At 37.4% G+C, this 27,832-nt stretch overlaps 3 protein-coding genes across 16 annotated transcripts; 1 reads left to right on the forward strand and 2 right to left on the reverse strand.

The window, feature by feature from the left end:
• Positions 1 to 737: 737 nt before the first annotated feature.
• On the reverse strand, positions 738 to 23,194 carry LOC109856455 (uncharacterized protein DDB_G0284459-like). 9 transcript variants are annotated; one of them, XM_020431773.1, is made up of 6 exons: positions 23,107 to 23,194; positions 22,372 to 22,460; positions 4,172 to 4,564; positions 3,175 to 3,872; positions 1,955 to 3,062; positions 738 to 1,805 (listed from the first exon to the last, which is right to left on the reverse strand). In XM_020431773.1, the coding sequence occupies exons 2-6, from the start codon at positions 22,447 to 22,449 to the stop codon at positions 1,362 to 1,364; spliced, it is 2,721 nt and encodes a 906-aa protein (XP_020287362.1). In that variant the 5' UTR covers positions 22,450 to 22,460; positions 23,107 to 23,194; the 3' UTR covers positions 738 to 1,361. The 9 variants fall into 9 exon arrangements, with proteins under 9 accessions (XP_020287362.1, XP_020287344.1, XP_020287379.1 ...); XM_020431755.1 differs by lacking the exon at positions 23,107 to 23,194 and having other exon boundaries at positions 22,372 to 22,489; XM_020431790.1 differs by lacking the exons at positions 22,372 to 22,460; positions 23,107 to 23,194 and adding an exon at positions 19,001 to 19,497.
• LOC109856539 (UPF0605 protein CG18335-like) lies at positions 22,918 to 24,205 on the forward strand. Of its 3 annotated transcripts, XM_020431921.1 has the most exons (5): positions 22,918 to 23,002; positions 23,178 to 23,316; positions 23,492 to 23,582; positions 23,666 to 23,841; positions 24,116 to 24,205. In XM_020431921.1, exons 1-5 carry the CDS (start codon positions 22,950 to 22,952, stop codon positions 24,182 to 24,184), a joined length of 528 nt encoding a protein of 175 aa, XP_020287510.1. In that variant the 5' UTR covers positions 22,918 to 22,949; the 3' UTR covers positions 24,185 to 24,205. The 3 variants fall into 3 exon arrangements, with proteins under 3 accessions (XP_020287510.1, XP_020287501.1, XP_020287519.1); XM_020431912.1 differs by lacking the exon at positions 22,918 to 23,002 and having other exon boundaries at positions 23,104 to 23,316; XM_020431930.1 differs by lacking the exons at positions 22,918 to 23,002; positions 24,116 to 24,205 and adding an exon at positions 23,947 to 24,031 and having other exon boundaries at positions 23,104 to 23,316.
• On the reverse strand, positions 23,107 to 27,815 carry LOC109856505 (kynurenine--oxoglutarate transaminase 3). 4 transcript variants are annotated; one of them, XM_020431852.1, is made up of 8 exons: positions 27,673 to 27,815; positions 26,357 to 26,493; positions 26,113 to 26,263; positions 25,757 to 25,993; positions 25,412 to 25,655; positions 25,147 to 25,313; positions 24,679 to 25,029; positions 23,107 to 24,573 (listed from the first exon to the last, which is right to left on the reverse strand). In XM_020431852.1, the coding sequence occupies exons 1-8, from the start codon at positions 27,712 to 27,714 to the stop codon at positions 24,517 to 24,519; spliced, it is 1,386 nt and encodes a 461-aa protein (XP_020287441.1). In that variant the 5' UTR covers positions 27,715 to 27,815; the 3' UTR covers positions 23,107 to 24,516. The 4 variants fall into 4 exon arrangements, with proteins under 4 accessions (XP_020287441.1, XP_020287458.1, XP_020287450.1 ...); XM_020431869.1 differs by lacking the exon at positions 27,673 to 27,815 and adding an exon at positions 27,295 to 27,406; XM_020431861.1 differs by lacking the exon at positions 27,673 to 27,815 and adding an exon at positions 26,927 to 27,048.
• Between the last annotated feature and the right edge of the window lie 17 nt (positions 27,816 to 27,832).

Genomic DNA, 27,832 nt, shown 5'->3' on the forward strand with positions numbered 1-27,832 from the left:
TAAAAAATATATAGATATACAATACGTATTATATCATATATTTCTCGAGATTTGTCGCGCTTTTTAATGTCGCATGTTTTACGCTGCTAACGTACCGATCACGTACAATCGTAATTTTCCTATCATATTGCGTCCCTGCCATAATATATGTATGTAGCGTTAGATACGATGCCAATTTTTATCTAGATAAATTATATGTGAGATTATCAGTGTGATTATTGAGTGTATCTAGAAAACCATTTAATTTTAGTTTTCCTCTTTATCATTTTTGACATGTAACATGAATATTATTTTTTTATGGAAATATTCGGTTTTTTTATCATTCGAAGATGTTAAAACATCGAATATCAGATTCGGATGTTTTATCGTTAATAATTTCCTATTGAAGTTTGCTGTTTTATGCACAATAAAGTATTATTACAATATTGTTTTTATGTTCTCGTATTTATATTGAAAGAAAATGTATGTCATCTTTTTTTATGTTCTTGAAAAGATATGTAGATTTCAAATACTCAAGATTTCTCACTGCTCTATATGTTCCTCGATATTTAAATCAATATTTATATTAATATCTTATATAAGATTTTTTTTATTTTGTACGTGTGTATATATGTGTGTACGCGAATATAATTTAAGGGTCAGAAACTTGTATATATTAAGAATAGTTTTTCTTTTTAAATGAAGATAACGCGTGAGAGAGTGAGAACTCATCATAACGCATTAAAAAACAAACAGTATGAGGTAATGAAGATAACGACTTTTATTCTGATATCGCTTTATACATAAAAATTTTGTACCAAAAATATGTATTAAAAAAAGAACAAGTCAATTTTTTTACAGATACCGTATACAAGGATTTATAAATAATTTCAACAGCACAGGTATAGTTAAATTACCTTGTTATAAACATTTCATCTAATAAGAGTAACATGAATTAATTACTGACAGTGAGTAAAATCACTTCGTGATTTTTTAACAATATTTAACATTTATCTTTTTTCTCACAGACATATAAAAACAACACGTAACTTTCTCGTATTTATGTGTATGTTACAGAAGGAGAAGGAAACGTAAATAGTGTGTAATTTACTAAGACAGGAAACACAGGAAGTCACTCTTCCTCGTCATGGATGGTTTTCATAGACACGATTTCCTGTTTCTCGATTCAATACTGTATAAAATTCCATTTGCATTCTTGAGGCAAGAATCACTCGTATATGAATACGGTGATTTATAAAAAGTATTTTAATCAATCATTTTGAGGGAGAAAATCTTCGAAACTTGGTCTTTATCGGCGAACTGTCGGCCGACACAACGGGACGAAAGATATTTTTGCTCCCAGGTAAGACGTTAGCCAGTCGTCAGACAAATGGTCCGGTCCAATGTCTGACATGTGTCGTTGTGGTGCTGCAAGTCGGAGTTGCCTGTACCCCGTGCCTCTCTAGTACCGCCGTGGCTTTGATTCTACTCTTGTACTTGACGTCTTTTGGCTTCAGCATGCTCTTGTGGTTGCTTAGTAATCTCGAAGGCGTGAGAATCGACTTGTTGCTGAGGCCGGTCGCTTCGAGGAAATGATCGTAGCCGCTGTTTCCAGTTTCGCTTTCGCTGTTGCCGTTATCGTTGCCGTTGCTGATAGCAGGCACGTTGTTGTTATTTTTGGCGATGCTGTCCTCACTCTGCCTGACATAGTTGATCCCGACATGGCCCAATCTTTCGGAACCGTCGCCCTCTGCTCGATCGGGGTCGTCCGATAAGTCGCACTCATCCAGATTGAACTCCTCAAAATTTTGCCGGATGTCGAGGTCCTGGAAGAAAAACAATCGTGCGCGCCTTTTCAGAATTGCATTTGAGTAATAATGTTTATCATTAAGAGTGTGTTTTTTAAATATCCTACATGTATATACATGTACATATATATATATATAATGGTATATATACTGTAAAAAAATCTTACATGCTCGAGTTCGGCGTGGCGCTCTCGTGGGCGTTTCGTCTCTTTTATTTGCTCCTCTCCTATCTTGAACTCCTCAAAATGCCGAACGATGTTCGTCACTCTAGCTGCGTCTTTCGCCTGGTCCGACTCTCTCTGCCTTATTTGGAAGGACGAGCGCACGTGGTTGAACCTGTTTTTCCAGAACCCACCCTCTTCGCGACCTTTCGCCTCTCTTGCCGAACTTCTCGCTGAACTTTTGTTCGAGTTCTTTACCTCCTCCAGATTTAGATTTCTCGATGTTTTTGACGATGAGGATGACATCAGTCCGAGAATACTTCTTCTTGCGGGAACCGCGTTATTTGGATCCTGTTGCCGTTTCTCATCGATCAAGAACGACGGACTGGGAATCTTTTTTAGAATCAAAGTGTTGTTGCGGAATTGCGGTTTTGGCGGCAACGCCGGCGGTGTTCTCGGTGGAGTTGGCGATGTCGTCGTTATCTCCGGTAGCGATTCTATATCCTCGTAGTCCAAATTTTTGGCGATGGTCAAGCCCCTTGCGGACATCTGCAGACACGTCTTCTCCTCGATCCTTTCCATTTTTAACGGTGGATTGCTTGCTTGGGATTTTGTCAGGATCTTTCTAGTCTCCTCGACGTCGACTTTAGGTTCTATGATAACCAGTGGAATCGCTTTTGAATCTTTGGAATCGTCGTCCGGATCTTTCTGAACAATCTTCATACCAAACTCGTCTTCAGACGTGCTCGCCTCGTTTTCCGCGGTCTCCTCCTCTTTCGGCGAATCCTTGTTGTCCGTCGTGAATTCCTCGGAGTTTCTTCTTTCCATCTCTGATCCTACCGATTCGATGTCGGACAATCTAGCTGGCTGGAAACGCACGATTCTGCCGCGGTGTTTAAATCGTCGTGACACCGGCAAAATCGAGTTCTCTTCCTCCTCCATATCCTGCAGCAGAATCTGATTCACACACTCCAACACAGAGTTGTGATTGCTGTTTGGCCGATAAGTGCTATGTCGGAACACGTCTTCGTTTAGACGATCCTCGTCGGGATCGCTGTACCAGTTGCCACTGGTATCCTCTGTAGTCATTTCTGACGTCTCGATCTTCGTCTCGCTACAAAAAATTGAAAGATTTGTTTTTAGAAAATATAAAAGGAGAAAGAGATAGAGAGAGGCAATATTAAATATATTTTATTAAAAGTTTTATGAAAAAATAACCAACGTACATATTATTATTGCCGTAATCATTCTTTGTTTTCAAAATTTCCGTCTGCTGTTGATTCTTCTCGTTTGTCTCGTTACAGGCGTTAACATAGATCGGTTCTTCTCCATTTTCTTGTTGATTATTTATCCCTGTATCTTGCTCCTCATTCTCCGAGGTGAAGTTACAGTCCATTCCGTCGTCTTTGCTGTCCGTTCTTGCGATATTGACCACTTCGTTTATCTCAGCACATTTAGACGATGTTTTCAAACCCTTCGTCCTGCGAAGGGACGTTCTTCTTTTCGTCGTCATTATCGTCGACGTCATCATTTCGTTCTCCTCTATCACGTCTTCCTCGTCCTCGCCTTGAATCATCGTCGTCTCGTTCTCGCTGTCGGTTATTGTCGTCGGTGTGCATCTGCTCGAGCACTTGTTCAAGGTGGAACCAGGCGACACATCCGTGCTTTCGCCCTCGCAAAAACCCTCTGTGCTCAGCAACGACGGACTTCCTTCTGTTGTTGTGGTGATAATAGACGCGTCTGTGTTCTCGCTGCTGGTCAAACTGGCCTTAGAGATATCGCTGCCTGCAAAACTGTGCGTCTTCTTCACGCTATTGTGACCCAGCTCGTCTAGAATGCACGATGATGGATTCAGTCGCGTGATTATTTCGCACTTGAGGCTTGCAATATTTTTGCCGATGCCGCTCATTTGCATCGCTTGCCCCTGTTAGTAATGATAAATAATGATAAATAATTTAGTAATTCAAAAAAAAAAAAAAAAAAAAACGGACTTTCTAAAATATTTAAAAAATAAGAGCATAGATTTTTCAGAGAAAATTTATTCTTATAAATTTGTCCTCTTCATATTACATGTATACAATGTATACATTCGTATTACTTATCAATGTACAATTCTTGTATAAAAATATAATTCCTTATTATTCATATGTAAAAGTTACAGATTGTCTCACGCGACTAGATTTATATACGCTAATTATCCATGAAAACATTTTCTCAAATTACCTGTGAATTTTCCGAATTGTGCGGATTTTTGTTGATATCAGTGTTAACCAGGACATTCGCAGGCAGTGTCGCGTGATCGCGTTTGCTCTTGATACAATTTTTAGTGTACCGCCTGAGCATTGCGATCTCCAGCTGCTGGTTTCTGATGACATTGTCCTTCTCGCAGAGCATCTGCCTGATTGACTTCTGCTCTTGCTTGAGGCGCGCTTCTAGGAACAATAATGCCCGTAATATCTTCGAGAGCTGTTGATCTCGCAGAATCCTTTCGGATTCGTGGCCGGCTGTACGATGGTCTAGCTCTTTCATCAGTTCCCGACATCTTTTCGTCGCGGCCTTCAAATCGTCCCGGGTGCGCGCTAATTCTTGCTTGAGCGTTCGGACCTCGGTTTCCATCTTAAAAACACGAATTTTCCACCAAGTCATTACATTTACATTATTCAACTCAGAAGAGATCACAAACGAATTTTAACCGTTCAATTTGTAATCAATCGCGAAGATATGTTAGACAAATATACTTGTTTTCTTTCTCTATATATTTTTCAAGTAATATTGAATTATTTTGAACAATTAAGTAATTTATTTACATAAAAGCGACATTTGTCGCGAGATTGTTTTCAGCAGTATTTGTTTTTGTTTTCAAATTTCTATAAATGTCGCGCTCACGAAATACATGACTCGTATTCACACAATGCGGATCGAGACGAGATATTCATCTTGCATGCACATGAATGCCGTCAACGTCTGCACAAAATCGAGGAACAATGTTTCGGCCTTGCTTCTCATACACATGAAAGAAGAAGAGTTTCTCGGCCGAGCTGACTTGTGAAAGAGAAACGTCTGCGTGCGTTCGGATGATGGCAAGAGGGGACGAAACCAGACCGGCCTCTACACAGGACCGGAAGGACCTGACCTGAGGAACCGGTAAGTCATACAGTTCGCGCGATAGGACGATAGCGACTATGAAATCCATTGTTAGGCAAACACTTATCGACTTAACGTGCTGAATACCTAAAAGCGAAGTAGGAACATTTATATTATGACTCATATCTAATGATCCTGCGCTTTTATTTGGACAGCATCAGTTATTTTTAAATTTCCTCCTGGAACGGCATCAGATTTCTAATTCCGTGTGTGTGCGATTAACAAAGTTGCAGTCTAGAAAAGGAAACCGCAAAGCGATTTTATCCGCTAGTCGATTTAACGCCGTTCTTAAGTCGGCGAGCGATCTAACGGCGATGCGGCTAAAGTGCAAGCATATGTGGTTTATTCGCGGTTGGATGCTCCGTGTTGCGCGTGTCTTTCCAGTTTTCCTGGATCACATAGCAACGACTGGAATTGTATCGACTGGAATTTACCAGGACAGTTTAGAATGACTCGACGTTCGGCGAATCTTTGAATCAATAGAGTCGCGCAAGCCGTGCGGCTAATTGAATCGCGAGATGCTAATCACATTGCTAATCACGAGGAACAAGACCATTACTCCTCAATAAACGAGCAAACGCACAAACGATTTTTAAGCAACTGAATTGTATGAGAGATTTTGAAGAGCCAAAAGAATACATATATAAAACGTTCAAAAATAGCTCAAGGAAATTAAGTTTAGTATGTTTATATCTCCGACGTTCTCTATTCTTCATATTCTTTATACTATCTTTTCTTTTGTGTACATAATAATGTATGTGACTTAAATTAATTTTTTAAACAAAGAAATTTTTTTCTCCCGAACATATTCAATATATTATTGAATATATAAATTATTATCAGTCTTGGCAAAAAGATGACAGCAGTTTTCTTCCTAGCGAAATTTTTTCGCGCGTTGCACACAGGCGAAGCAATCACGCGAACTCGGAATATTTGCGCTCTCCGGAGAAGAACGTTAACGGATGCGCGCACAAAGATTCTTCCGTGAAGTTCTTAAGAAGTTTGCGCGGAGCGGACCGCGATTACAAGGTTACGAAGTCATCAGGACGGAAGTTTCTCATTGTCAGAGATCGCTGGCGGTTTGCCATAAATTATACGCTCCTGGCTTTCAAAAAAAACGAATGGTGCTAAGATCTCACGAGACAAATTGTTACGTGTAAAAATACAAAAAAAGTGTGTAAAATACAAAGAAAAACAAGCAGACATAAAAAACAAAAAAAATAGTCATGTTATTAAAAACAATTCTGTTGACCTTTCTCTCTCTCTCTCTCCTCAGTATGGAATAGCTAACAAAAATTGGTTTGATAGTAGTAATAATAGTGATAATAATATAGTAGAAATTCTACACAAATTTTCAATTTTTTATATTAAATAAAATTGCTTAGGTTAACCAGAGTTTTGCTAAATTTATAAAATATTTCGAGAAGTTAAAAAAATTTTCAATTTTCTACAAATGACGAGCTTTGAATAATTCTTTACGAAAACTGAAGATTTAGTCTCGAAAAAAATTAGATCTTTTCGTCAAGTTTCGTTATATCTACAAAGAAAATCACTCGATGTCGGTCAACAATCTCCTGCGCGGCAGTGATGTAAGCTGCGATAATGACCGTGAAAAGTCATCGCTGTGGCGCAAGAACACCTTGACAAGCATCACGGACAGGAAGAGCGGATGTGCCGCGGCACATTCCCTATAGGAAGACAAGTATGATACAGCACGTACGTACGTATATATTAGTTCCATATTTTTTCATTGTTATACAACCGGTAAAAGAAGACGATTTCTTCCTTCGACTCAACACCCACGATCGATCGATTGGATTGACGAATTCACGAGCAGATAGGTATACCCACACGAAAAAAGTGTGTTGCGAAACTTTCTCTTTTCCTCAAACAACGGTTTTTCGGTCCACGCTTGGAGGCGCGCAATTGGAGGTCAAGCGATTCAGCTCGAGACACATCGGGGATCGGTACAGTTATCCGCCTTTGTGCGCTCGCCACGAAATCTCGCCTTGATCTCGACCGCTGATCGACTTTGGAACTGAACTCGTTTCGTACGGCATCCTTCGACTTCACAATCGTTCGAGAGTCGTAAACGTATAAACGAAGAAGAATTTGATAAAAGAAAATATGCGAAAACAGTTGCGTCTACGACGCCTTATGGACGAAGCGGTTCACCCGGTGACGTCGCGCTTCCGTGTCGTCGCGTTCCGCGGTCTGATGAATGGAGAACGTACTTTCTCTCCGACACGTTGCATATACCGACTGCATTTGCGCGCGGACTGCAACAGCTGCACGCGCGATCAACGCAACACACTCGGTATTGTTTTGTTCGCGACCGGCACCGCACATACATTCCCTCTCGCTCAAACGTGTGCGCGACTGCGGAACGTACAAAGAACAGCCAGGTGTCGTTATTCTCCAACAGTTTCCGACTGTCAACACTACATCCAACTTCATCGAGAGAGACAGATTCGTCGCAAACGAATGAAAAGAGACAATTTTTTGAAGATTCTTATGTGTTGAATTCGAATCCGAATTTCGTCGAGATTTAAAGACAATGAGATAAAATAATCTCAGAAATGGTCGTTTTGACAATATTCTCTCATCTATTGCAAATAAGTTTTCTATTTTCTCCTTTATACATGCTTTATATTGAGAATCGACATCTATCCTGTTCATAAAAATATGTGGAATTAACGAAACACAATTTCGCGCTACTCATCGTTTAGGTTTTGTGTGTTATATTCATTTGAAGCGGACATTTATATGTATAGTCTTCGCGAAGTCAATCACCTCGTAGAGTTTTTTACCTTCGCGTAACACTTCTCCGTTCACATTATCCTAGGACGATCCTAGGACGAAATATGCGTTGCATTAGATTTCGCAAAGAGTTCTGCATAGTTCTCGATTGACGGCACGCACTGCAATGTCGCGGCCGAATTTCACCTCGCGCGGCATTCCACCGCGCGCGCTTCGAGGTTCTTCCCTGGAGCACCACCACAGCCGTCCCTCGGGGGTCCGGTGGATCTCAACTAGTTTAGCGGAACGTCTCGAGCCCGCTCGAACGAAGGCGTCTCATCTCGACAGGATAAATCAACGCGTTATACGCGGCAAAGAAGAAATCGGACTTAGACGCGACGACGGTGTTCGGATGTCGCAAAAAATGGCATTCGGAACACTATGTTAACGAAGTGCAAAGGAACACGAACAAGACAGACTGTGAAGCTGACTTCGACTGGTCGGTGAACACTCGGTTCACTGCCGAGCTGCCGAGGAACGATGGAAGGGAGAGAGTGTTGCTCGCTCAGGCTCGGAATTTCAAAGCCAGAATTCTTCAAACGTGCCTTAGCTATCATATCTGTCATTATTTAGCAGATTGTGTTGATGGATTTTTTTTAATTCTCGAATACTTTTCTTTCATAAGTTGTTTTTTTTTTTATTTTTTTTATTTTTGAAAATATCTTGAATCATATTTCACAAGACATGTTATGGAACGCGTTAAAAGAAAAAACTTTTATGAGCAATTTGACAAGTCTAGAATATATTAAAAAGAAATGTGTGTTAAAAAGAGCAAATAAGTGAGTTATACAATAATTAACTATATAAGTTAGAAAAAACAGTTTTAGTTTGTATGTACAAAAAATTCTTTCTTATACTACTCATTCACGAAATAATCCCGATTGCATTTTTTCGCGATGTGAATCTAATTAAGCGACAAAGATTAAGATTAGGAATGAAACGTCGACGCGGACTCCAGCCCTGGGCCAAGTCGACAGCGGGCAGAAGGAAGAAAGTAAAATAAGCAGATACAAAAGAGGAAGGGAAGAAAGAGAGAGATGCGAGTTCATCTCACACAGGTGCGCGTGTGTATGTGCGTTCGTACATATACGATCGGTCCATCGTGCCTAGATGGAAACAGGTAGGACCACCGATGAGACCGCGGTACATAATGTAAACGTGAACGAAACGTATCTTTTCCCAGATAAAACGAGAGATTCGTCTCGCTATTCGAGTCAGCTGAGATTTTGACTCATTTTTTACAATTATAACATTAAATTTTCCTAAAGAAAGTCGTTTTTACTTTCACAAGACTTTATATAGAACTGATAAACGCGTGAAGTTTCTCGAAATAATAACAAAGAAAATTATTCGAGAATTTACCCTTTGTTCTCCCTTGTGACACGATCGTTGTCATACAATGATCGGCGACGGTAAAGGTTGTCACCGATAGCGTTTAACGATATCCGGCTTGCTCGTGAAAGGGAACGTCGTGTCGCGCACCGGCAAGTCCCCCTTCGTCGTCATGACTACGTGATAACGATAACGGGACAATGAACACTTGGATCGATCGCGTCGGCATGCGTGTTTTTTTTATAAAAATGACGACAAAGTTCAAGTCTAGTTTTGAAGTATATATCTTTACTATCAAGATATTCTTTTTCTCTCTAGTCTGATAAAAACTAGAAAAAATATTTCCTACAAAAAACAATGCGATACACATTTGACTTCAAAAAGTGCGCTGATAATTTTCGTCTGCGCTCGCAAAATATAGTTTAGTTTACAGAATGAGTCACCGGATTCTTTTCATTCTTTATGTATAATGTATAGCGCAATAATAATTAAATTATTTACAGAACAAATGTATGCATAAATATTAAAACAATTTTGAGCGCAAATCATCATTCTTGCGCTTTACTGTACACGACAAAGACCATAATTTCAAGATAATTTTTAGAATGTTTTTCCTTACAATTCGATTTTCCGCAGAAAAAAAACGGAAAGCTACGTATTAGGCGGACGACGTAACTCATAAATGTCTACTCTTTTGTGACAAACACAAGAAATATTATCTAAGGGAACAGCTATTGTATTATTGCCGACGTTAATGAATACTTGCTACCGGCCAACCGACCGCAAAATTCCGGTTTTACGTGAATATGAACGTCCTGTCGGATGATTACGTCATTCCTTATCACGCGCTGGCTTATTCTTATCGTCAGCTTCTCCCGACGTATACGCGTGTGATCCTTCTATACTCGATCTCGTAAAAGCGAGATGTTTCGTTTTCGCAAAAATCTCTTCACGCGATTATGTCTACCAGAAAATTTTGATAATTCAACACTTTTGAAACAATAAAAAAATTCTTATAAAGAAAAAGCACCTTTTTTAAGTCTTGTATATAATATCGCGTATGTATTGATGAATAACATATGACAGCCAAGTGCAACAAGCGCAGTTAAGTTATTAACTTAATTATCGAGAGATAGGGCTGGTGTGTGTCATTAAAAAAAGTAACGTAACAATTAATTTTTTAAAATAAAAATAAATAAAAAACGTAAAAACTATAAAATCTCCGAAAGCGCCGATAACACACTTTATGATTGTGACTCACTTCTGTATGTGTTTTTCGAGATAGCAGAAGAACGAGAGTGAACAAACTTTGCGTATTTTTCAAAAAAATATTTTATTCTATACAAAAATCGTAATTTAACATTTTTTAACGTTTTTTACGAGATATCCGAACATCGTTATATGGATGACAAATTCCAACGCGAGGAGGATGATTATTCTGCGCACCGCGGAAATCTGAACGGTTCTTTGCGCGCATGAGAAAACAATTCTAAGAATCGCGGTAAAACGGCGGTAATGCAGATAAAATCGCCACCGAGTAATGATCGTATCTCGCATGTGTGTTATCTTATCGGTGCGAAATTTCTTTCTTTTTTAAACCCGGTTACTGTGTGTATACTGCGACCAAAAGTGGAGCGGCATTTTGGACCCGTTTCTATTGCGGATCAGTTATCCGTGAGAAGGACCTGTTTGCGTATTTTTGTAAAAGCCTGCTTTGAAAAACACTAAGCGTTTTTCTGCACGATTTCTTCGGCAAAAGACAACAAAAAGTGACGTCGGAAGTGCCGCCTGTTCCAACACTTCGACGTAAAGTTATATATCGTAACGATCCCTCCACAAGAAGTTATTTTTATTCTAACATCAATATCAAGGATCGACGTCAACGTTTAGTTCATTAAGTTACAGCGATATATTGAGACGCAAGAGAACTTTGCATGAGTCTGCTAAATTAATATTGCACCAATTAATAATCGTTGTCACGTGATTGCACGCGACATGACAATTTCATATAAGCGGGCTGTCAAAGATGTAGGACTTTCGCTCCATACTGGTCTTTCGCGCGTGTATAGAGAAAACTGATCACATTTTTTTTTAATCGCTCATTGCATGCACTATCGCTCACTGCATTCCGCTCTAATTGTTGCCCGCACTTTTCTCTTATCGTCATTATATCCGCTATCATATTCGAAAGTATGATAGTAAACTTGATCGCGATATACTTGATGGTTCGAACATGAGAGAGAAAACTCCTCGAAGCTGTACATATAATTTGTTTCATACGTGTATGTGTGTTACGACTTTAATTATGTTTAACATCAAAGTCATCGAAGTCTTTTTAAATGTCTCGTATGGAAAATGTAATTTGAAACTCTGAAGAATGTAATCCCAGCGAGAGTCATAAAACGTGTTCTCTAAGACGCATTATTCCGCGAGCATTCTCGCAGGGATTAAACCTGCAAGTTACGATAACTCACGCTGTTTTCTCTACGCGAAGTACCGCAATGTCTTCCTCATTGTATAGGCGGCGAGACAATGAACAGATATTATACGATAGACGAAGAGTGGAATAAAGAGGATCTCGCGGAAAGACCCGGCGGTCCAGCCATTGCAGCCTCCGGCTGTCTATTAGATCAAACGTGTGTGATAGCTCTCGACTACGATTGTTACGCTCGGCGTCGCGCAAAAATGTGCAGCATTCGCGCGGGAGTACGAGATGATTGCGCATATATATATCGCAATCAATTTCTTGCATCTACACAAATGCTGACGGAAGGATCGAGACATTGAAAATGTAGACGCGATACAACACAAGACGTCTATACGTGAACTCTGAAGAGATGATAAAATGTCTGTGACTCAAACGTGAACTTGATATGAATAAAGCTTTATGTATCACGCAAATATAGGATGTAGAGGGAAGAGTTCACACACAGAAAATAGAAAGACAATAAAGTAAAAATCAATTTAAGATCTCTTTTATACGTATTAATTTCATTATTTTTTACCTATTATATAATTAATGAAAATCTCGTTAATTTAGTTTAAAATTTAAAAAACTACGAAATGGTTTATCTTTGTGTTGTAACCATAGCGCGCGAAAACAAAAGGTAGATTTTAGAAACCTTTTTTACGCGCAGTTACGCGCTAAAATATCGTTATTTCTTCGGTAATTGTCGCAAATTTCCCTAAAATTATACACATTTTCTGCGATTAGGCAGGATCAATTTTCTCCGGTAAAGTTGCTCGAGATTCGTTCCGGATGAACGTTCTGTTCGGCTCCTGATCTCTTGTAATTCTCACGCATTGCGCATCGCGCGTGCTCGCGTTTCGCTTTTCTCTCGCGCGAGGAAACGATCGGCCTTGAACCCTCTTGCGACCTTGACGCGAGAAGCGACAGAATCCCATTGATTATCTGCACGCAGAGCCCTGATGAAATTATTTAATTATCCGATATCTATCCGATTTGAGACGGTCGTATTCGCGAACGCATCGCGGGATCCATTAAAATGGATTTGCACGTCTCCCTCTCGGGTTCTCGATCGCGCTACACGTGGCGAAAGAAAAGCAAGTCGAATAATGCTTAGGCAAAAACGATCCAATAAAATTTCCGGGGAATGAGAAAAAATAACTCATCGTCTCCAGAAATCTGTCATTAGGATTTGATACCGGCGGTATAAATAGAATACATTCCACATAAAAGAGCGATGCAGAGTAGCTTGCACAATTATGTTATTATATTACAAACCGCAGGGGTAATTGTAGTTTTTGAGAGCGGAATCTCACAACTCTCCACTTTTGAGTGATTTTTCCGAAGCTTTGCATCACGGACAGTTTATCTTTAAACAAAAAAACTCACTCTTTCTTTTGCCTTTGATGTTTATTCCTGTTGTAAATTTGCTTTCACTTTCAGTTTTGTTCTTCTGCAGTTTCTGATAAGCCTAGACAAAAAACATCGGTTCATTTCTCGCGTTTACGCGGAGAGACCACCAAGCTTCAAGCGTGTAAATTGATTTTTCACTCGACTATTACGCTTTTTTTTGTATTATTTTCTTGACAGTCGATTAATTTTCTCTTCTTCTTTTTCCCTCTTTCTCTCTCATCAACTTTTAAGCCCTATTACGTCACATATGTTTGTTAATTAGTGATTAATATCTTAAATATGTGTATATATATAAACATGTATATATTCAAACATTCTCTTAAAAACTTTACTTAAAAATTTATTCAAAAACAATCAATGAAGCTTTTAACTGTTTTTCTGCAAAAAAAAATGATGTTTCGAAAGAGATGGAAGAATATCATTCTCTGGAACATGTGCCGCTCTTTCCAGGTCAGGCATGCGCGTGTCAAGCAACCGCCGCCGATACATATGTACCTCAGGAGATCAGTGGCGCAAGGTGAGAGACACGACACGTCCGGGACACACGTCCGAACATACGTAATGCCACGCATGTATCCGGAGAGCAGAATGCACATGGCACGTGCGCCGATCAGAGTCTCGCGCCATGCGCCGCCGCTCGCTGCTGCGCGACCTCGAAGTGCATACGACTTTACTGAATGCACCACGCAAAAAGTGGGCGACTAGAGGACTTTTGAGGACACAGAGGCGATTTCTTTCTATTCGCATTACCTTGCTAAAAAATCCTATGGAATTTGATTAAGAAAAACCTGTATAACCGAATTTACTCTATCGAATATCAAGTACTTATCTTCGATCAATTTCTTTCAACAATTTCAATGTTGTACAGATAAATAATCGATAAAAACCCCCAAAAAACCAAAAACAAAAGTCGTTCCTTGATCCAAATATATAAATGTAAATGTCGGTCTTCGTCTCTTCGAAGCAGTATCACAATTATAGTCTTTTTGTTCGAAAATACGAGATAAATCGTGAGAATCAGAACGCATCTTCGCGATCCAGATATTCAGTAGTATTGAACATAAATCTGATTCAATGAGCTACGGAATTCCAAGAGTCGTTCCATGCGTTCGCGCGATTCGCTCGATACAAATCGCTTGATTTCTCCGTCACGCGTTTCCAGATCCTGTTTCTGAGCTATCAAGCCCGAAATTGATCGTCGCGGAAAGACGTTTATCGCTTGATTTCCACGGTTTCTCTCCTGCCGCGCAAATGAGCCACACACGCATACACGATGATCGTCGTCACAAATTTATCAGACCGTAAATGTACATCTAATCAGGGCACTAATCGAAAACGCCGTACATTTTTGTTTGTGAAATTTTATGTGTCTACTTGAACATTTCTGCGATTATTTATTTTTCTGTTTTCGCGCGGCGACTCGGCACAACTGCTCTCATTAGCGCAGCCATCGGACTGTGCGAGGTGAAGACTGGTGAAGAAGACAACGTGACACGCGCGATTGATAGCATGCGTGGAGCGCGTATGCGCGTCCACGTAACGCGATTTGCGCAAACGTCTTGATCGCGGTTGTATCAGGCGAACATAAACGAGAGAAGCAGCGGGCGGCGGCGTCTCCTCGCGAGTTGCAACCGTCACCCACGTGTGCTGCGGTCGCGCGCAAACGTGATTCTCGAACACGCGGACGAATGCGCGCATTCGTATGTGCTCGCCGCACTTGCGTGTCGCTATACCATACACTGGAAGAGACCGTAACGCGAAAGGGACGGGGGGAAGGGAAAACCGCATTGCACTTTGATCGATAATGAAACGCTCAGCCTCTTCTTAACCGAAATCACGCATGTATTATATAGATTCCTTTTAAGAGCGAAGTTCCGCATCGGAAACAGGCTGTAAACATTGTACTTTAACTGTATTTGTAGGAAACATGTTTTTCGTTCTCTTTTAATTTCGCTTCTTTTCTCTATGTAAAACTAATTTAGATCTTGCTCGTGAACAATGAAAATAAGCGCTTAAGACGAATGCGCAGAACGAAATCTCGTCTTTCACGGGAGGCACTTTGTGTGGCATATAATATGCTGCAAAATGCATGACAGTAAGATCCTGAACGACCCTGAACTCGATACACGCTTGGCGCGCGCGAGCGATTTCGTTGCCATTATAAAGCCATTATCACCGTTGTTGCGTTAAAGCGTTACGCAAATAGCGCGCGACGATAAATTAATGTCATCAGGAACGTAGGAATTTTCAAGCTTTCCCGGCGTGCCGCTTGATGAATTTTGCAAAAAACCTGTTGCGCGCATGCCGCCCTGTTACACGTGTAACAATCTGCTAACAATTGTAGCTTATACACCACGAACAGCGTTTATCGCAGACGCATTAAAAACATAGCGTAAAATAATTGAAATTATCTCGATATTGATAAATTTCTTGCGCTCACATCCTATAATTAGATCATACGTCATACTTGGTCTCATGGACAAATTGTTTATTTTGCACATTTTATATGTAGACGGGCAACGTTTCGTTCGCGCAACATATCGGTCGATCTAGACTGTGATATTGCTCAATATTTTACATCCGTTATTATCATAACTGATAATCGATACAACAAACAAACAAGTTGATAATAACAGAGGAAAATATTCGAGGTTGTGTGTTTGTTGTTCGCACGTTCACGCAAAACGAGAATGTGTTGGACAGATAATTTCTCGGAGATTCCTTAGCTCGTTTTCCTACTTGCAAATCGAGCGCGTACAAAGAGTTTCTCGCCCACATTCAGTGTGCTCGATCATGGTTATGCCTTATGTATAAGTACCAAGACGCTCGTGCTCATTTCTTAGGCGGACGCAACAATAGCAAAGAAATTTATACAGTCGTGGACAGAGCAGAATTTTAATCGAACTTCCTTGACTTGTTAATAATAAGATCAGTAAAATATATATTTTGCATGTTTATCGAGCGTTTGATTTCTCTTTCTGGCCTTATAATAGTTTGAATTTATATCTTTCAAGTTATAAAGATAATAAGCAACAAAATGCATATCTCCAAACATAAAGATACACAAGATATTACCGCGCGAATAAGAGAAAGAAGTAGAAAGATGCTGTGTTATGACTCAGAGAGGTGTATTCTTGATACATTATTTAGATACCGCGCGGTACTGATCCACGAAGCACATTATCGAGCAGAAGAAAATTGGAGTGATCAGTATGTATGTACGTGTATATACAAAATATATACATATATCTTCTCGGCGTTCGGCGTGTAAAACGGAGCCGAGACATCCTGATTTATCGGGATTGTTTCTCTCTTGAAGAGATGAGAGCATGATGTTCTCCGAGAAACGTGACTTGTTAATCGGTATACCATCATATATATACCAGCTATTTTATCCCGGTTTATTAAGTCGTAAAATGAACGCGGGAAACTAAATACACCTCGGTGATTATTCGCTGCAGAGATCGAAAACGGAATTTATTTGACAAAAGACGGAATATATCATTAAATTGTTTTTTGTTACTCACGCGTAAGCCGGAAAGATGACGCGTTTGCGTACCGTTCGCGGGACAGTTACAATATCTCGCTGATTTGCATAACACGTCCTCATTACTGAAAACTCGACGAGATGTAAAGAAAACGGTATAAAGAAGGCGCGTTAACGCCTCACAAAATACGCATCGTGGGATTTTTCGAAAACTACAAAGAATGACGGAAACGACGTTGACGTCTCTGGAATGAATATTGTCCTTTTTTTGAGCTTAACTTCATTATGGAAGAAACTGCATGAAAGATTACAAAAGCTTGAGTGTCATCCGAGAATAATGTCTACGTTAAACAAAAAGAGAAAAATCATTGAAAAATACCACGAGGAGTAGCCTATCCCATAGGTTCTGGGACGCAAACGAAAGGCAGTTTATAATTTATAGGCGACTAAACGCTCGTTCTCGTATAAGCTGCGAGTATTTCTTTAATGATCGTTGAATGAACGCGTCTTGGGTAGCCGCGCCAATTAAACTCTTTAAACCACTTTTAATTGTTCTTAATTAGATCGTAATCCGCGCTGATACGAACTCGTGCTTCACGTCACGTCGCGTAACAGTAGAAGTATAACGGTGGTCACGAGCGTGTCTCTACTTCTTTCGTTTCTCACTAGAAGACAAGAATGACAAAGTCGATCAGTTCATGTTCATTCATACAAAAAGAATCAAAGTATCACATATATGTATTGACAAGAGAGTTATAACGGAAGAATATTTAAAACTTTATTGAAATTAATATAAAAAATCTTATTCTAATTTATAAATGAAACTTTATTTTTGTTGCTTTTAACCAATCCAAGAACATTTAAGCTCATAGTCAAATTTCGAAATAAGAAACTAAGATGTAAAGAATCAATGGGAATTTATAATTCTTTTTTCTCTGTTTAATGTTGATTAATAATTTTTTTTTTAGAGATTTTAATCGAATCATTAATATTTATTTATATATAGCTCTTTCTCTTCTTTCCCGTTTAAGTATTTCTTGAATAAATAGAGTTATAGTAACACGCTCGTTATTTCTTTGACAGCCGCTGTAAACGGGCGTTTATGGCGCATCTGGGCAAAGCAAATTGGCCGGATGCCGGGCGATTGCGATGGTCATGACGGTTTCGATTCATATCGATGTGCATGCGCTCAGGGGCGAGACGGGGCGTTTCGAAATGGGATTGCATAACGAATCGCGCAATTACAGCGCAAATGAATGTCGGGAGAATCAATTAGAAACAAGAGCAATACAATAGAGAAAGAGGGAGAGACGCGATCGATTTAACGCTGCTTCATTAGTCACGACGACAATTCGTACTCGGCTCATTATATCGCGGTTATCGACCTGTAATAGTTATTCAGTAGATTTTAAATGCTATTTTATTTTAAATGTTACAGTCGTTCTTGTGGCGCGCAACATTGACAAAAGATGGAGGACGGAGTGTCTTAAAACATTTAGATTAATAAAACACGTTTTATATGTATTCATCAAAAAAGAGGAAGAAGCAAATGATGTTAAGCGCTTACACACATAAACAGCTACATATTTTCGTTCCGATAAAAGCGCGACGTACAAGAAGCCGCTCTTTGGACTTATTATTACGAATTAACGCTAAACGAGAGTAATTAGCTAGTTGAACATGGTTTGTTTTGTTAAAACAAGGCAACAGGATCAAGAAAAAACTCTTTTTCTTATATTTGTATCGCACATTGAACAATGCAAATAATTAAATTGTGTGTAAAAAGTTTCGATTAAGATTCGAAAAAAATTATAATTTAAATTATTATAAAAGTTATTATTACAAGTGTGCGATTTCGTGGTCGTGTTTTGCCCAAAAGCAAAAATTTCGATGCGCATTGGACTTGGATCTGTTGCTTTCGTGTGCCAGTCACCTGTCAACCACGGCTCCAAGTCCACCTACTTTGCCAACATTTTTATAACTGTGATCACCCATGATTAGATACTCAATATTCCTAATAATAATTTAATAATGCACAAGTTTTTGTAACAATTACTCGCTGCTTTTAAATCGTACGATGAGTCGACAAGTAAAAGCAGCGACTGAAGTAGATGAAAAACATTTATCGAGTGTCAGCTCACCTTTAAATTGACATGCTGTCCGTCGTGCGAATGTCGCCGATGGAAACCCGTCACGCTCGAAAGGATCGTCGACACGATCATACGATCACGATTATGTATAATCACGTGCCGATATCAGCTACATTTTCGGCACGATTTGTTCTCGCTCGCTCCGATAAAAATTGATGAATTTTTTTTTCAAACGTTTGTACGAACTCGATTTTGAAGATATGTTTTGCGATCACTTTGTCGTGATTCACGATCTGTACAAAATGGTTCACGAAACACACCTGACGAAGAGTAGAACTATACTGGAGCTGGTGGCTGTCTCGAGTATCCCTCCTCCGAAGCCTTTGCTCTCCCCTTCTTCTTTGTGTCCTTTCTCTTCCTCTCCACCGAGCAACCCTGTTTGACCTTTACTTCTCCATACTCTTCATAGGACCGCTTTAACAACTCGGTGGCCATAGTGTATGCAAGTGTTTTCACCCTCTTTGACTAGTGAAGCAACCGGAATCGTAGGAGAATTATAAACAATCTTGATAAGTTCACGCATGAGAAAACATGTTGACATATATTTTCCTTGAGAACGAAAGAGTAAAATTAGTTTTAATCATATGGCGTTTTCATCTTCTCTTCATATATTCTTTTTTCTATTTCTCTTTTAATGATCCTGTCATCAATTTTTCAGAGAATCCAATGTAAAAAATTCCGTATTGCTTGCTCACGCGAGGCGCAAACTGTTTTTCCCGCGGTGTCTATGATCCTTCGTGGCTTTATGGATTACAGTGCTTCTAGCGTCATAAAGTCTGTCAAAAGAGATCCACGGACGTGCGCGTGAGTCACGATGTTCAGGAGGAAGCAGAGATCGCGCAGGAGCGCATCTTGTATACGGTGTAAATATGTTAATATCGCTCATTTCTTATGGTGTGTCAAGCCGGATAGTGCAAGAGCCTTTGGTACCGTTAATCGCAATCTATGGTGTGATTCCTCTAATCCCTGACTCTTCGTCATTATTGGAAAGCGCGATTCTTTGCAGATGAACACGTGACGATACAAAATATATATATATATATATATAATATTTATTAAATAATAGTTATTAAAAAAATAAAATAAAATTATAAGTGTCAAACAATTTTTCAATGTTTCAAGTATTTTTGAAAATATGTTTTTAAATATATTAATTCTTTACATATATAATATGTGTTATTATTATTTCTTTATTAAATGAACCAGTGATGTGCTTGTTCGGTCATTATATTAATTACCTTATATCAAAACAATACTGAAAAATACAAGCTCTGTCAGTAATCTTTCTGCAGAAAAATCGCTTTTAATTTTCCCACTAATAAATTTATAAATTATAAAACGTGCGTTTATAAAATTACGATGTCGCGATCTCTTCGTCATCTCTCGACAGTGCATCGCGGCACCGCGGCACGTTGTATCCGTTTTGTCTTCCGATTCTTTTGTTCACTTCATATGGCTGCACGCGCATATACGCGTGACCGACGTGACTCGCATTCGCAGCGAGTTTTATATCGCTCCTCAGCCAACAAATGTGTTCGAGTCTGAATATTCAAAGTGAAATATATATTGTCATGCGCATCCCCTATATATATTGTTTCTCGTCGAGGGCGATTAATATTCCAGAAACGAAATAAAAGATGATAAAATTAAGGGTGTCAAATTTTCATTCGGCGACGCGTGCGACTGACTCATGCCGTCGCATGTCTCGTCGCACGTGTTACACATCGTGTGCTGTGTCACGTGAAAATCGCTTTAGATTTCACTTGGAAACTCCATAAATTTCCTCGTCCGATCTTTCATCCCGAATATAGTATTTTTTTATTAGTTAATCAGTCGAAGACAATTTTAATGTATTATAAAAATGCATTGACATGTATAGTGATAATTACATTGTGTTATAGAGTTTAATAAAATTTAACTATATATACCTATATGTAAAAAAATGGTACATCAAGATAATACGCTAAATATCGTGACGGTTATTACGTCTATAACGGATATAAATTATATTAAACTTTAACGAATTACGATTTGGAACAAACAACCATTGCAGAAACGCGACTTTAAATCGGGGAAAATGTGCAGAAAATAGCGGAACTTAACAACTGGCGTCAAGTGTCTGTATTCCTATTCAAAGTGGATCCGTGCCCGAGAGAGAATCTTTATAAAGCTAGAAAACGATTGATATTCATGGAAACACTCGTGTGCCAACAAACTTTTTGCACGTATGTGACGTTACAGTCGTTTCCGCTCGTGATTTCCGTTTTCTATCTTTTTATTGATAATATATAAATGTTATATTTCTTGGATATACGAGCAAACACACACACACAATTCGAGATCAGCGACTCTTGTAGACGGTCAGCAAACTTATCTATCTCTAATCAAAGCTAACTCAAATAGTATATTTCAAGTTGTCGCGACACATTTGCGTTCTATAGTTTTGCTTCATCATTTAATTTGCGACGAGAGTCAGTTATGATTAAGTGAGAACGTAAAATTTGTTTTAAACAAGACCCAAGGTTTAAGGGTCAAAACGTGGGGAGATGACGCACTTTCATATAAGCAAGCAAAACTTACAAGTGATGTAATAAGAAAAAAAATATTCTAAGTAATCCGATCGTTTCTTGAAAGAGAGACAAAAAAATATTTAGATTGGTAATTGAAGTTTACACGCATTATTTAGATGCAATGTAACGTTCGTGCCGTATACATACTTATCTCTGTTACTACATATATCGTCCACCCACATCAGGGACTGACAACGAATAACGCGCGCGATAACGTTGCTTCCGGTCGTAGGGGACGCGAAACAAAAACGACACAAGGCAAAAGCAAAAAGGATAAAATTATCATTCCTTCGTTACACGCATGGCTGCATTCTGTTCACCTGGTTTATGCATCTAGTCAGGTTACGACCTCGAAAATGCGAGATTAATAAATAAACCATTCACGTGAGTCGTTCGCAAAATAATAACTATTAATTATACAATTTTATTTACTTGTTTTATTTTGTAAGCAACATTATGTTATGTATTTTATAATGTTGTAATATTATATAAGCAATTAGAATGCACAAATCTCTAGTGAGACGTTAAAATAGAATTAGATAACCATAAAATGCGGGTAAGTTTGTTTTCCTATTTTTTTTATATTATACATTCTTTCGCAATATTCGGAGAACTCATAAATGTAGCCAGCCGTTAAGTGTTACTGGTGTAAGTTTCACTTTTTTTTTACGCGCTATTGTTACCGCTTTCGCAACCGAGCGTAGGTGGAATTTTCACTTTTCCGCAAATTATATCCATGGTTTTTTTCCTCCATCTAAAAGTATCTATTATTCTATATCTCACACTAGAGTTAGTAAATTATATGCAACTTCCTAAAACTAAATTTCTTTCTTTCATTCGCTAGTTAACAAAGTAAGTATACAATTTCTGATCGATATAATTATAATTAATTAAACTTTATTAAACAGAAAAAAAGATTAAATTTATTAAGCTTGTATGAAATGTTAAGAAAACGTAATAAGTTTTACTTCGACACAAGTTAGTTTTATTTTATATATACTATATAATTAGCTATTAATTATATTAAAAATGTTATTAGTTCTCAAATAATGAAAGTTTACCTTATTATTAATCAAACTCAAAGATTCGCAGTCGGACTCGACGTAAAAGATGGAGCTCATCTCTCGACGGAACCACATAATTCTCTTTTCTAAATAACACATTAAGGCGGAAAATCACATAATCACTTGTATATTTTCAGCGTCCATTATCATTCTTATAAGGTTTTAATTATGCAAAGAAACAAAGTTCCAGAAAATCAAATCTAGTATGCTATCATCACGATGGTCTCATGAAAACTGGAAAGTGAAATCACACTCGTGCACCTTTTCCCGTATGAGTACGCGTTTCCTCCCTCCTATATCACAAGTCTTCTCTCTCTCTTTCTCTTTACCCCTATACATCTCTCATGCTAGTTAAATATCTCTCGCAAGCTGCGCTTCGAGTCTTTGTACAATTGATTGAAATTTCAAAAATCGTAACAACTGAAGCAATTTCATTTGTTTGGTACGTCGTTACGCAAAATTAACAAGCTCTCTCAATTAAAATAATGATATTCTTGTATTAAAAAATTATAAACGCAAATTATTTGCGCTTCATAATCGACAGAAGTTATTTAAAAAAACTTTAAGATTGCAAAATGTCTGTTGGAATAGAATTATTAATTACAGAAGAACCTCATCTTATACCAGGGTAAACTGATAACCACAAAAAAGTGATAACAGTTCTGTCATTTATATCAAAAAATAAGATTGGAAAAGTGATTGACTGATTTTAACTTGGAGTTAATAATATACTTTTGAGAATTTAAGATGCCAGTTATAACACTCGCAAATTTTGAAAAGTCGTGTGCGTATTATTTTTTTAGATACACTGGTTATTGTCCGCAATATCGATTTAGATGCGGCGAAACGTACGCAAAAGCCACGCATAAACTGTTGCTCGATCGTACGGTTAATCATGAGAATACCTTTATCCTGTCGAATCGTGTAACTCGCGATTGCCAGGTTAGCAATTCGTAGCGTTCTGCGATAAGAAGAAACAGATAATTAACAAGATAAGATAAAATCAAAAGAGAATAAACAATTTTCATATACACATGAAAATTTCCTTGATAATTCAGAACTAAGAAGATAATAAGAAAAATCTTGTTAATTGTTTAAAAAGATACTGTTTCCACAGCTACCGCGAAAAAGCGATATAGATACAGTGAATGCTCGTTTCAAAAGAACGGATCCTATCTTCGTTCATCCTATGTTGCCAGGATACGAGGGTGATTATCGATTGCTTCTTGTCAATATCGATAAATAATCACAGGTTTGTATATAAAGTCCAGTTGCTTGGATATTACAATAGGTTTTATTCCGAGATTGAACGCTAGAATCGGACAGAGATATACAGTGCTCGCAACAGAAGGACTTGCAGAATTCGAGCGGGAACAATTACGAAATAAGGCTGCTCTAAGTCAACTGCGAAAAACGATCGATGAACAAAGCGAACAAAGTAAATCGCAAAATTTAAAGGGATGTCCGGTAAGAGAGACAACCGTCACACACTCATCATAAATGTCAACAAACGATAAAAATGTACAGAAACGATAAATTTATTAATTTTCTACAAGGACGGTTTTTTTGTAGCTTGTTAAAAATCATTGCTCAAGTGCTTATCATTGCAAGCTGAATGTTTACCATTAATGAAAACGTTTTTATTGTCAAGAGACTCACTATCAAATATCAAAACAACTTTATCTTAACAAGAAACAGAATAGTGTTTTTTCAATTGGTTTTTAAACATTCTTAACAAAAGGAAAGAAGCTGGCGAATGTACGATAATAGGATGGCAAAACGAGAAAACTTTATTGAACCAAATTATTGATATTAGCTCACGCGAGTCAAGCGAAAATTTGCTGTACTTTAGATTTGGAAAAAATAAAGGATCCAAGAATCTGAGAAGCAAGAAGAAAACACTTCCTTCTCAACAATACTTTTTACTTTAATATTTTTATCAAAATAGTGGAAATATATGTCTATTGAAATATATAGTATATGCATATATGTATATGTAAAAATTAGGTTCCTAACATCTTCATAATAGCGTCAAATAACTTACCATAGTATCGCAATATATAAACAATTGTTTGTTAAATTGACATAAAAAAACAAGTCACATATTATTGGCAAATATGTACAAATATAAAAGTAAAACTCTCATTCGGATACCCATTTCTTCAAAATATCGGCAGCTGCCTTCAAATTTTCGTCTTTCTGTTCAAAAATGTAACAATCAATATTTACCTGATATAGTCATGTAGAATCACGATATTTGTCGTAAAAAAATTATGACATTTTCTTTGCGACAGTGCTATTTACCTTTATGAAACAATATCGCACGTAATCTTCCGCCAGATATTTATGTTCGGGACCGTAAAATGCCGAAGGAGGAATACCTTGGAGGCCGACGTTTTTTGTCATCCACTTAGTAAATCTGTAATCTCTGTTTTCATCTGTTTCCTCGTCCAGCTTAACTTTATTCTCTAACGCGGACCAGTTGGCAAGCATAAAGTATCCACCTTCGGGTATCGTTGGTATCATACCAACTTCTCGAAGAAATTTCGCCATATAGTCTCGTTTTGGTAGTAACTCCATCGCTAGACTATTAAAATAACAATCTGACTGATCAAAGCGTTCCATTTCCAGTTCGAACCCAATAGCTACTGCTTCCTGAAATTAAAATAACATTTATATATATTGTAATGTATGTATTTAATTATCTGAAAATAAAACGTAGCGTATACAGACACATTTGAAAATAGTAGTTACGCGATTATTTTAAGTTACCTGAATTGGCGTAACACAAGTGTACACAGTGTTCTGATGCACCACTTGAAGATTATACAATAAATTTGCCGGTCCATAAGCCCAACCTATTTTCCAACCTGTAACACTAAACGTCTTTCCTGCCGATCCAATTGTGATTGTGCGTTCATACATATCGGGCAGTGATGCTACAAAAAAGAGATAATTGTTTAAAAATTTTACAGTAACAGTGATTTTTCTAAAATTTTAACAGTACAATAAAATGTTTCACATGTCCATTTCTTACCGATTCTTATGTGTTTATACGGTTTGTAAACAATGTGCTCATAAACTTCATCAGACACTACAAGAGTATCCCACTTTTTTGCAAGATCAGCAATAAACTGTAATTCATCTAATGTAAACACTTTTCCTATCGGATTGTGAGGTGTATTGACAATGATGCCTTTAGTTTTCTCGTTGAAAAGATTCTCCATCTCTTTTTTATCAAACACCCAATCACCAGAGGTAACTGTACCGGATGTAGATTTCTATTAAGCAAATGTCATAGTACGTTATAAATGATGAATATAAGTTGTTACAAAACGATTTATGTACACACATAAACATCTGTATCACTGAAAATCCTTACTGGTTTTAATGCTATATATCTAGGAATTCCTCCAGCTGTTTGTACCATAGGCGTGTAGCAATCAAAAAATGGTTCAATAATGATCCACTCATCTCCAGGATTGGTATGACCTTGCAAAGTGGTATATAATGCTTCGTAAGCACCAACAGTGACTAACACTTCTTTGTTTGGATCCAAATCACGATTGATGAACTTGGAGTATAATTTTGCAATTGCATTCACTAATCTTGGATGGCCCTGCAATATTTTTGCATGTTAATATACCTATTATTCCATTTCTCGCATAAAACAAAGATAAATAAAATTTATCACTTTTATCAATATCATAAATAATATATGAATCAACATATACTTACAAAACCTCTAGTGTACTGTTGCAAAAGAGGATTGTTACTTTTGGCAATAGCAGCTAAAGCATTGGTTACATTTTCTGGTGCATAGTAATCAGGAAATCCCTGACCTAAATTTAGTGGTTTGTACTGCAAGGCGAGCTGGATATACTCTACCCTAACCAAACAAATAATGTGAAAATCCATTTAATATAAAATAATAGTAATATATATATATATATGCATTTATTTAAATACAAATGTCATTTACCATACAGACTTTTCATTGCCTTTTAAACGACTAGGTAAGTCAAATTTGGACATTTCAGCAGTATTTTTCATGTATCTTATTGTATTAAAAGAAAAAGATTTATTTGCTGTTGCCAAGAAACAGACTCCCTTTAACATCTAGATATGTCCATAAGCAAAATAGATTAATCACAAGTTGTATTATTATCACATGGTGTAAGGAAAATGATTATTGTTATAAATAGTATTTTAGAAGTAGTTTATGCCACCATACAATGGTTATATTTCAGCAAAACTAAATAGAATACAATTGTTGCATAATCATCTATAAATTGTTTTGCTATTGATAATGATATTTGATTTTCACTGGTATAAAAATTAGAAACTTCCAACTGTTGGAAAATTATAAACACAGCTTTTGCACAATTCCATTCTCCTGAACATAACCAGTATAAGATTTATTTGAAAGTTGAACATAGGTCAAATTCTCAACACAGTTGCATTCACATGCATTTAAAAGTTAAACGTAAATAAAAATGTCACAAGCTACAGAGAAAAACTATTACTATTTAATTAAAAAATTTAAAAATACCTCCTATTTACAAGATACAAGTTAGCTGTAGACTATGTTACTTCTTGCTACTATACTATTATGATCAAAATAATATGTAAAACACGTCATAGCTTTTACATGTACTACAAAGGATAATAATCTTATGCAATCTATCACATTGTTATGGCGGGAAAATTAAAGAGATCAACGAAGATAAGTTTCAAAGCTCCATAATTTTTAATTAATTTTCGAAACCGCTACTATTAGATTTGTTTCACCACAAGTAGACTCGAGAAAAAACATTCTCGAATATAACATATGTCGGCAAACATAAGTTAGAACTTATTTATTTATTAATTGAGAAATAAGTAAATTGAAGTAAAAAAAACTTATTGATGAATACATACACACTCAATTTCACCGAATCTTTGTGATACGGAAAGTAAAGAAAAATCAATACGCAGATAATTCAAGAATTACACGAATCAAAATGTCATATAAACCACTTCTGAATACGATATGTTAGTTGACGTGTATGTACATATATACACAATTATGCAACAAAATGCTAATAAAATCAGATAAACTATCAGGAAGAGGAACAAAATTATCAGACACATGAGCATCATGATATCATACTATTGATCGTTAAATAAAAACATTTAAATCAGACTATAAGATATATAGGGCAATACTTTCTTCTCTTTTTCGCAATACCTTCACAATATTTAATTTTACATGAAAACACATTTTCGTAGAATAAAAGATTGATATAGAAAGCTTACCAAGAGCGCAAAGAAAATTTTGACATTTTTGACGCTGAACATAATTGTTCGCGATTAGAACTAGATTTAACACATGCTAAGTAGCTCAGCGCGATAAAACTTTATATTCATAGCCAGCGGTTTCGGCCGCTTCTTTCTGCGTTATCCACAAAAATAGATA

Source organism: Pseudomyrmex gracilis, unplaced genomic scaffold (genome assembly GCF_002006095.1).
Source record: "Pseudomyrmex gracilis isolate BER0280 unplaced genomic scaffold, ASM200609v1 scaffold_4, whole genome shotgun sequence".
Lineage (NCBI taxonomy): Eukaryota > Metazoa > Arthropoda > Insecta > Hymenoptera > Formicidae > Pseudomyrmex > Pseudomyrmex gracilis.

Excerpts from the sequence above, each read along its gene's own strand:
- LOC109856505 (XM_020431852.1), bottom strand. The coding sequence starts at position 27,714 with ATGTTCAGCGTCAAAAATGTCAAAATTTTCTTTGCGCTCTTG. Across the intron at positions 25,994-26,112 it reads AACAGTACACTAGAGGTTTT|GGCCATCCAAGATTAGTGAA; the intron begins GTAAGTATATGT and ends AAAATATTGCAG. Across the intron at positions 25,314-25,411 it reads GTATAAACACATAAGAATCG|CATCACTGCCCGATATGTAT; the intron begins GTAAGAAATGGA and ends TCTTTTTTGTAG.
- LOC109856455 (XM_020431755.1), bottom strand. The coding sequence starts at position 22,473 with ATGTGTTATTTAGAAAAGAGAATTATGTGGTTCCGTCGAGAGATGAGC. Across the intron at positions 3,873-4,171 it reads ACAATTCGGAAAATTCACAG|GGGCAAGCGATGCAAATGAG; the intron begins GTAATTTGAGAA and ends CATTACTAACAG. Across the intron at positions 3,063-3,174 it reads GATTACGGCAATAATAATAT|CGAGACGAAGATCGAGACGT; the intron begins GTACGTTGGTTA and ends AATTTTTTGTAG.
- LOC109856539 (XM_020431912.1), top strand. The coding sequence starts at position 23,122 with ATGCCAGTTATAACACTCGCAAATTTTGAAAAGTCGTGTGCGTATTAT. Across the intron at positions 23,583-23,665 it reads TATGTTGCCAGGATACGAGG|GTTTTATTCCGAGATTGAAC; the intron begins GTGATTATCGAT and ends ATATTACAATAG. Across the intron at positions 23,842-24,115 it reads AAAATTTAAAGGGATGTCCG|GAAAGAAGCTGGCGAATGTA; the intron begins GTAAGAGAGACA and ends TCTTAACAAAAG.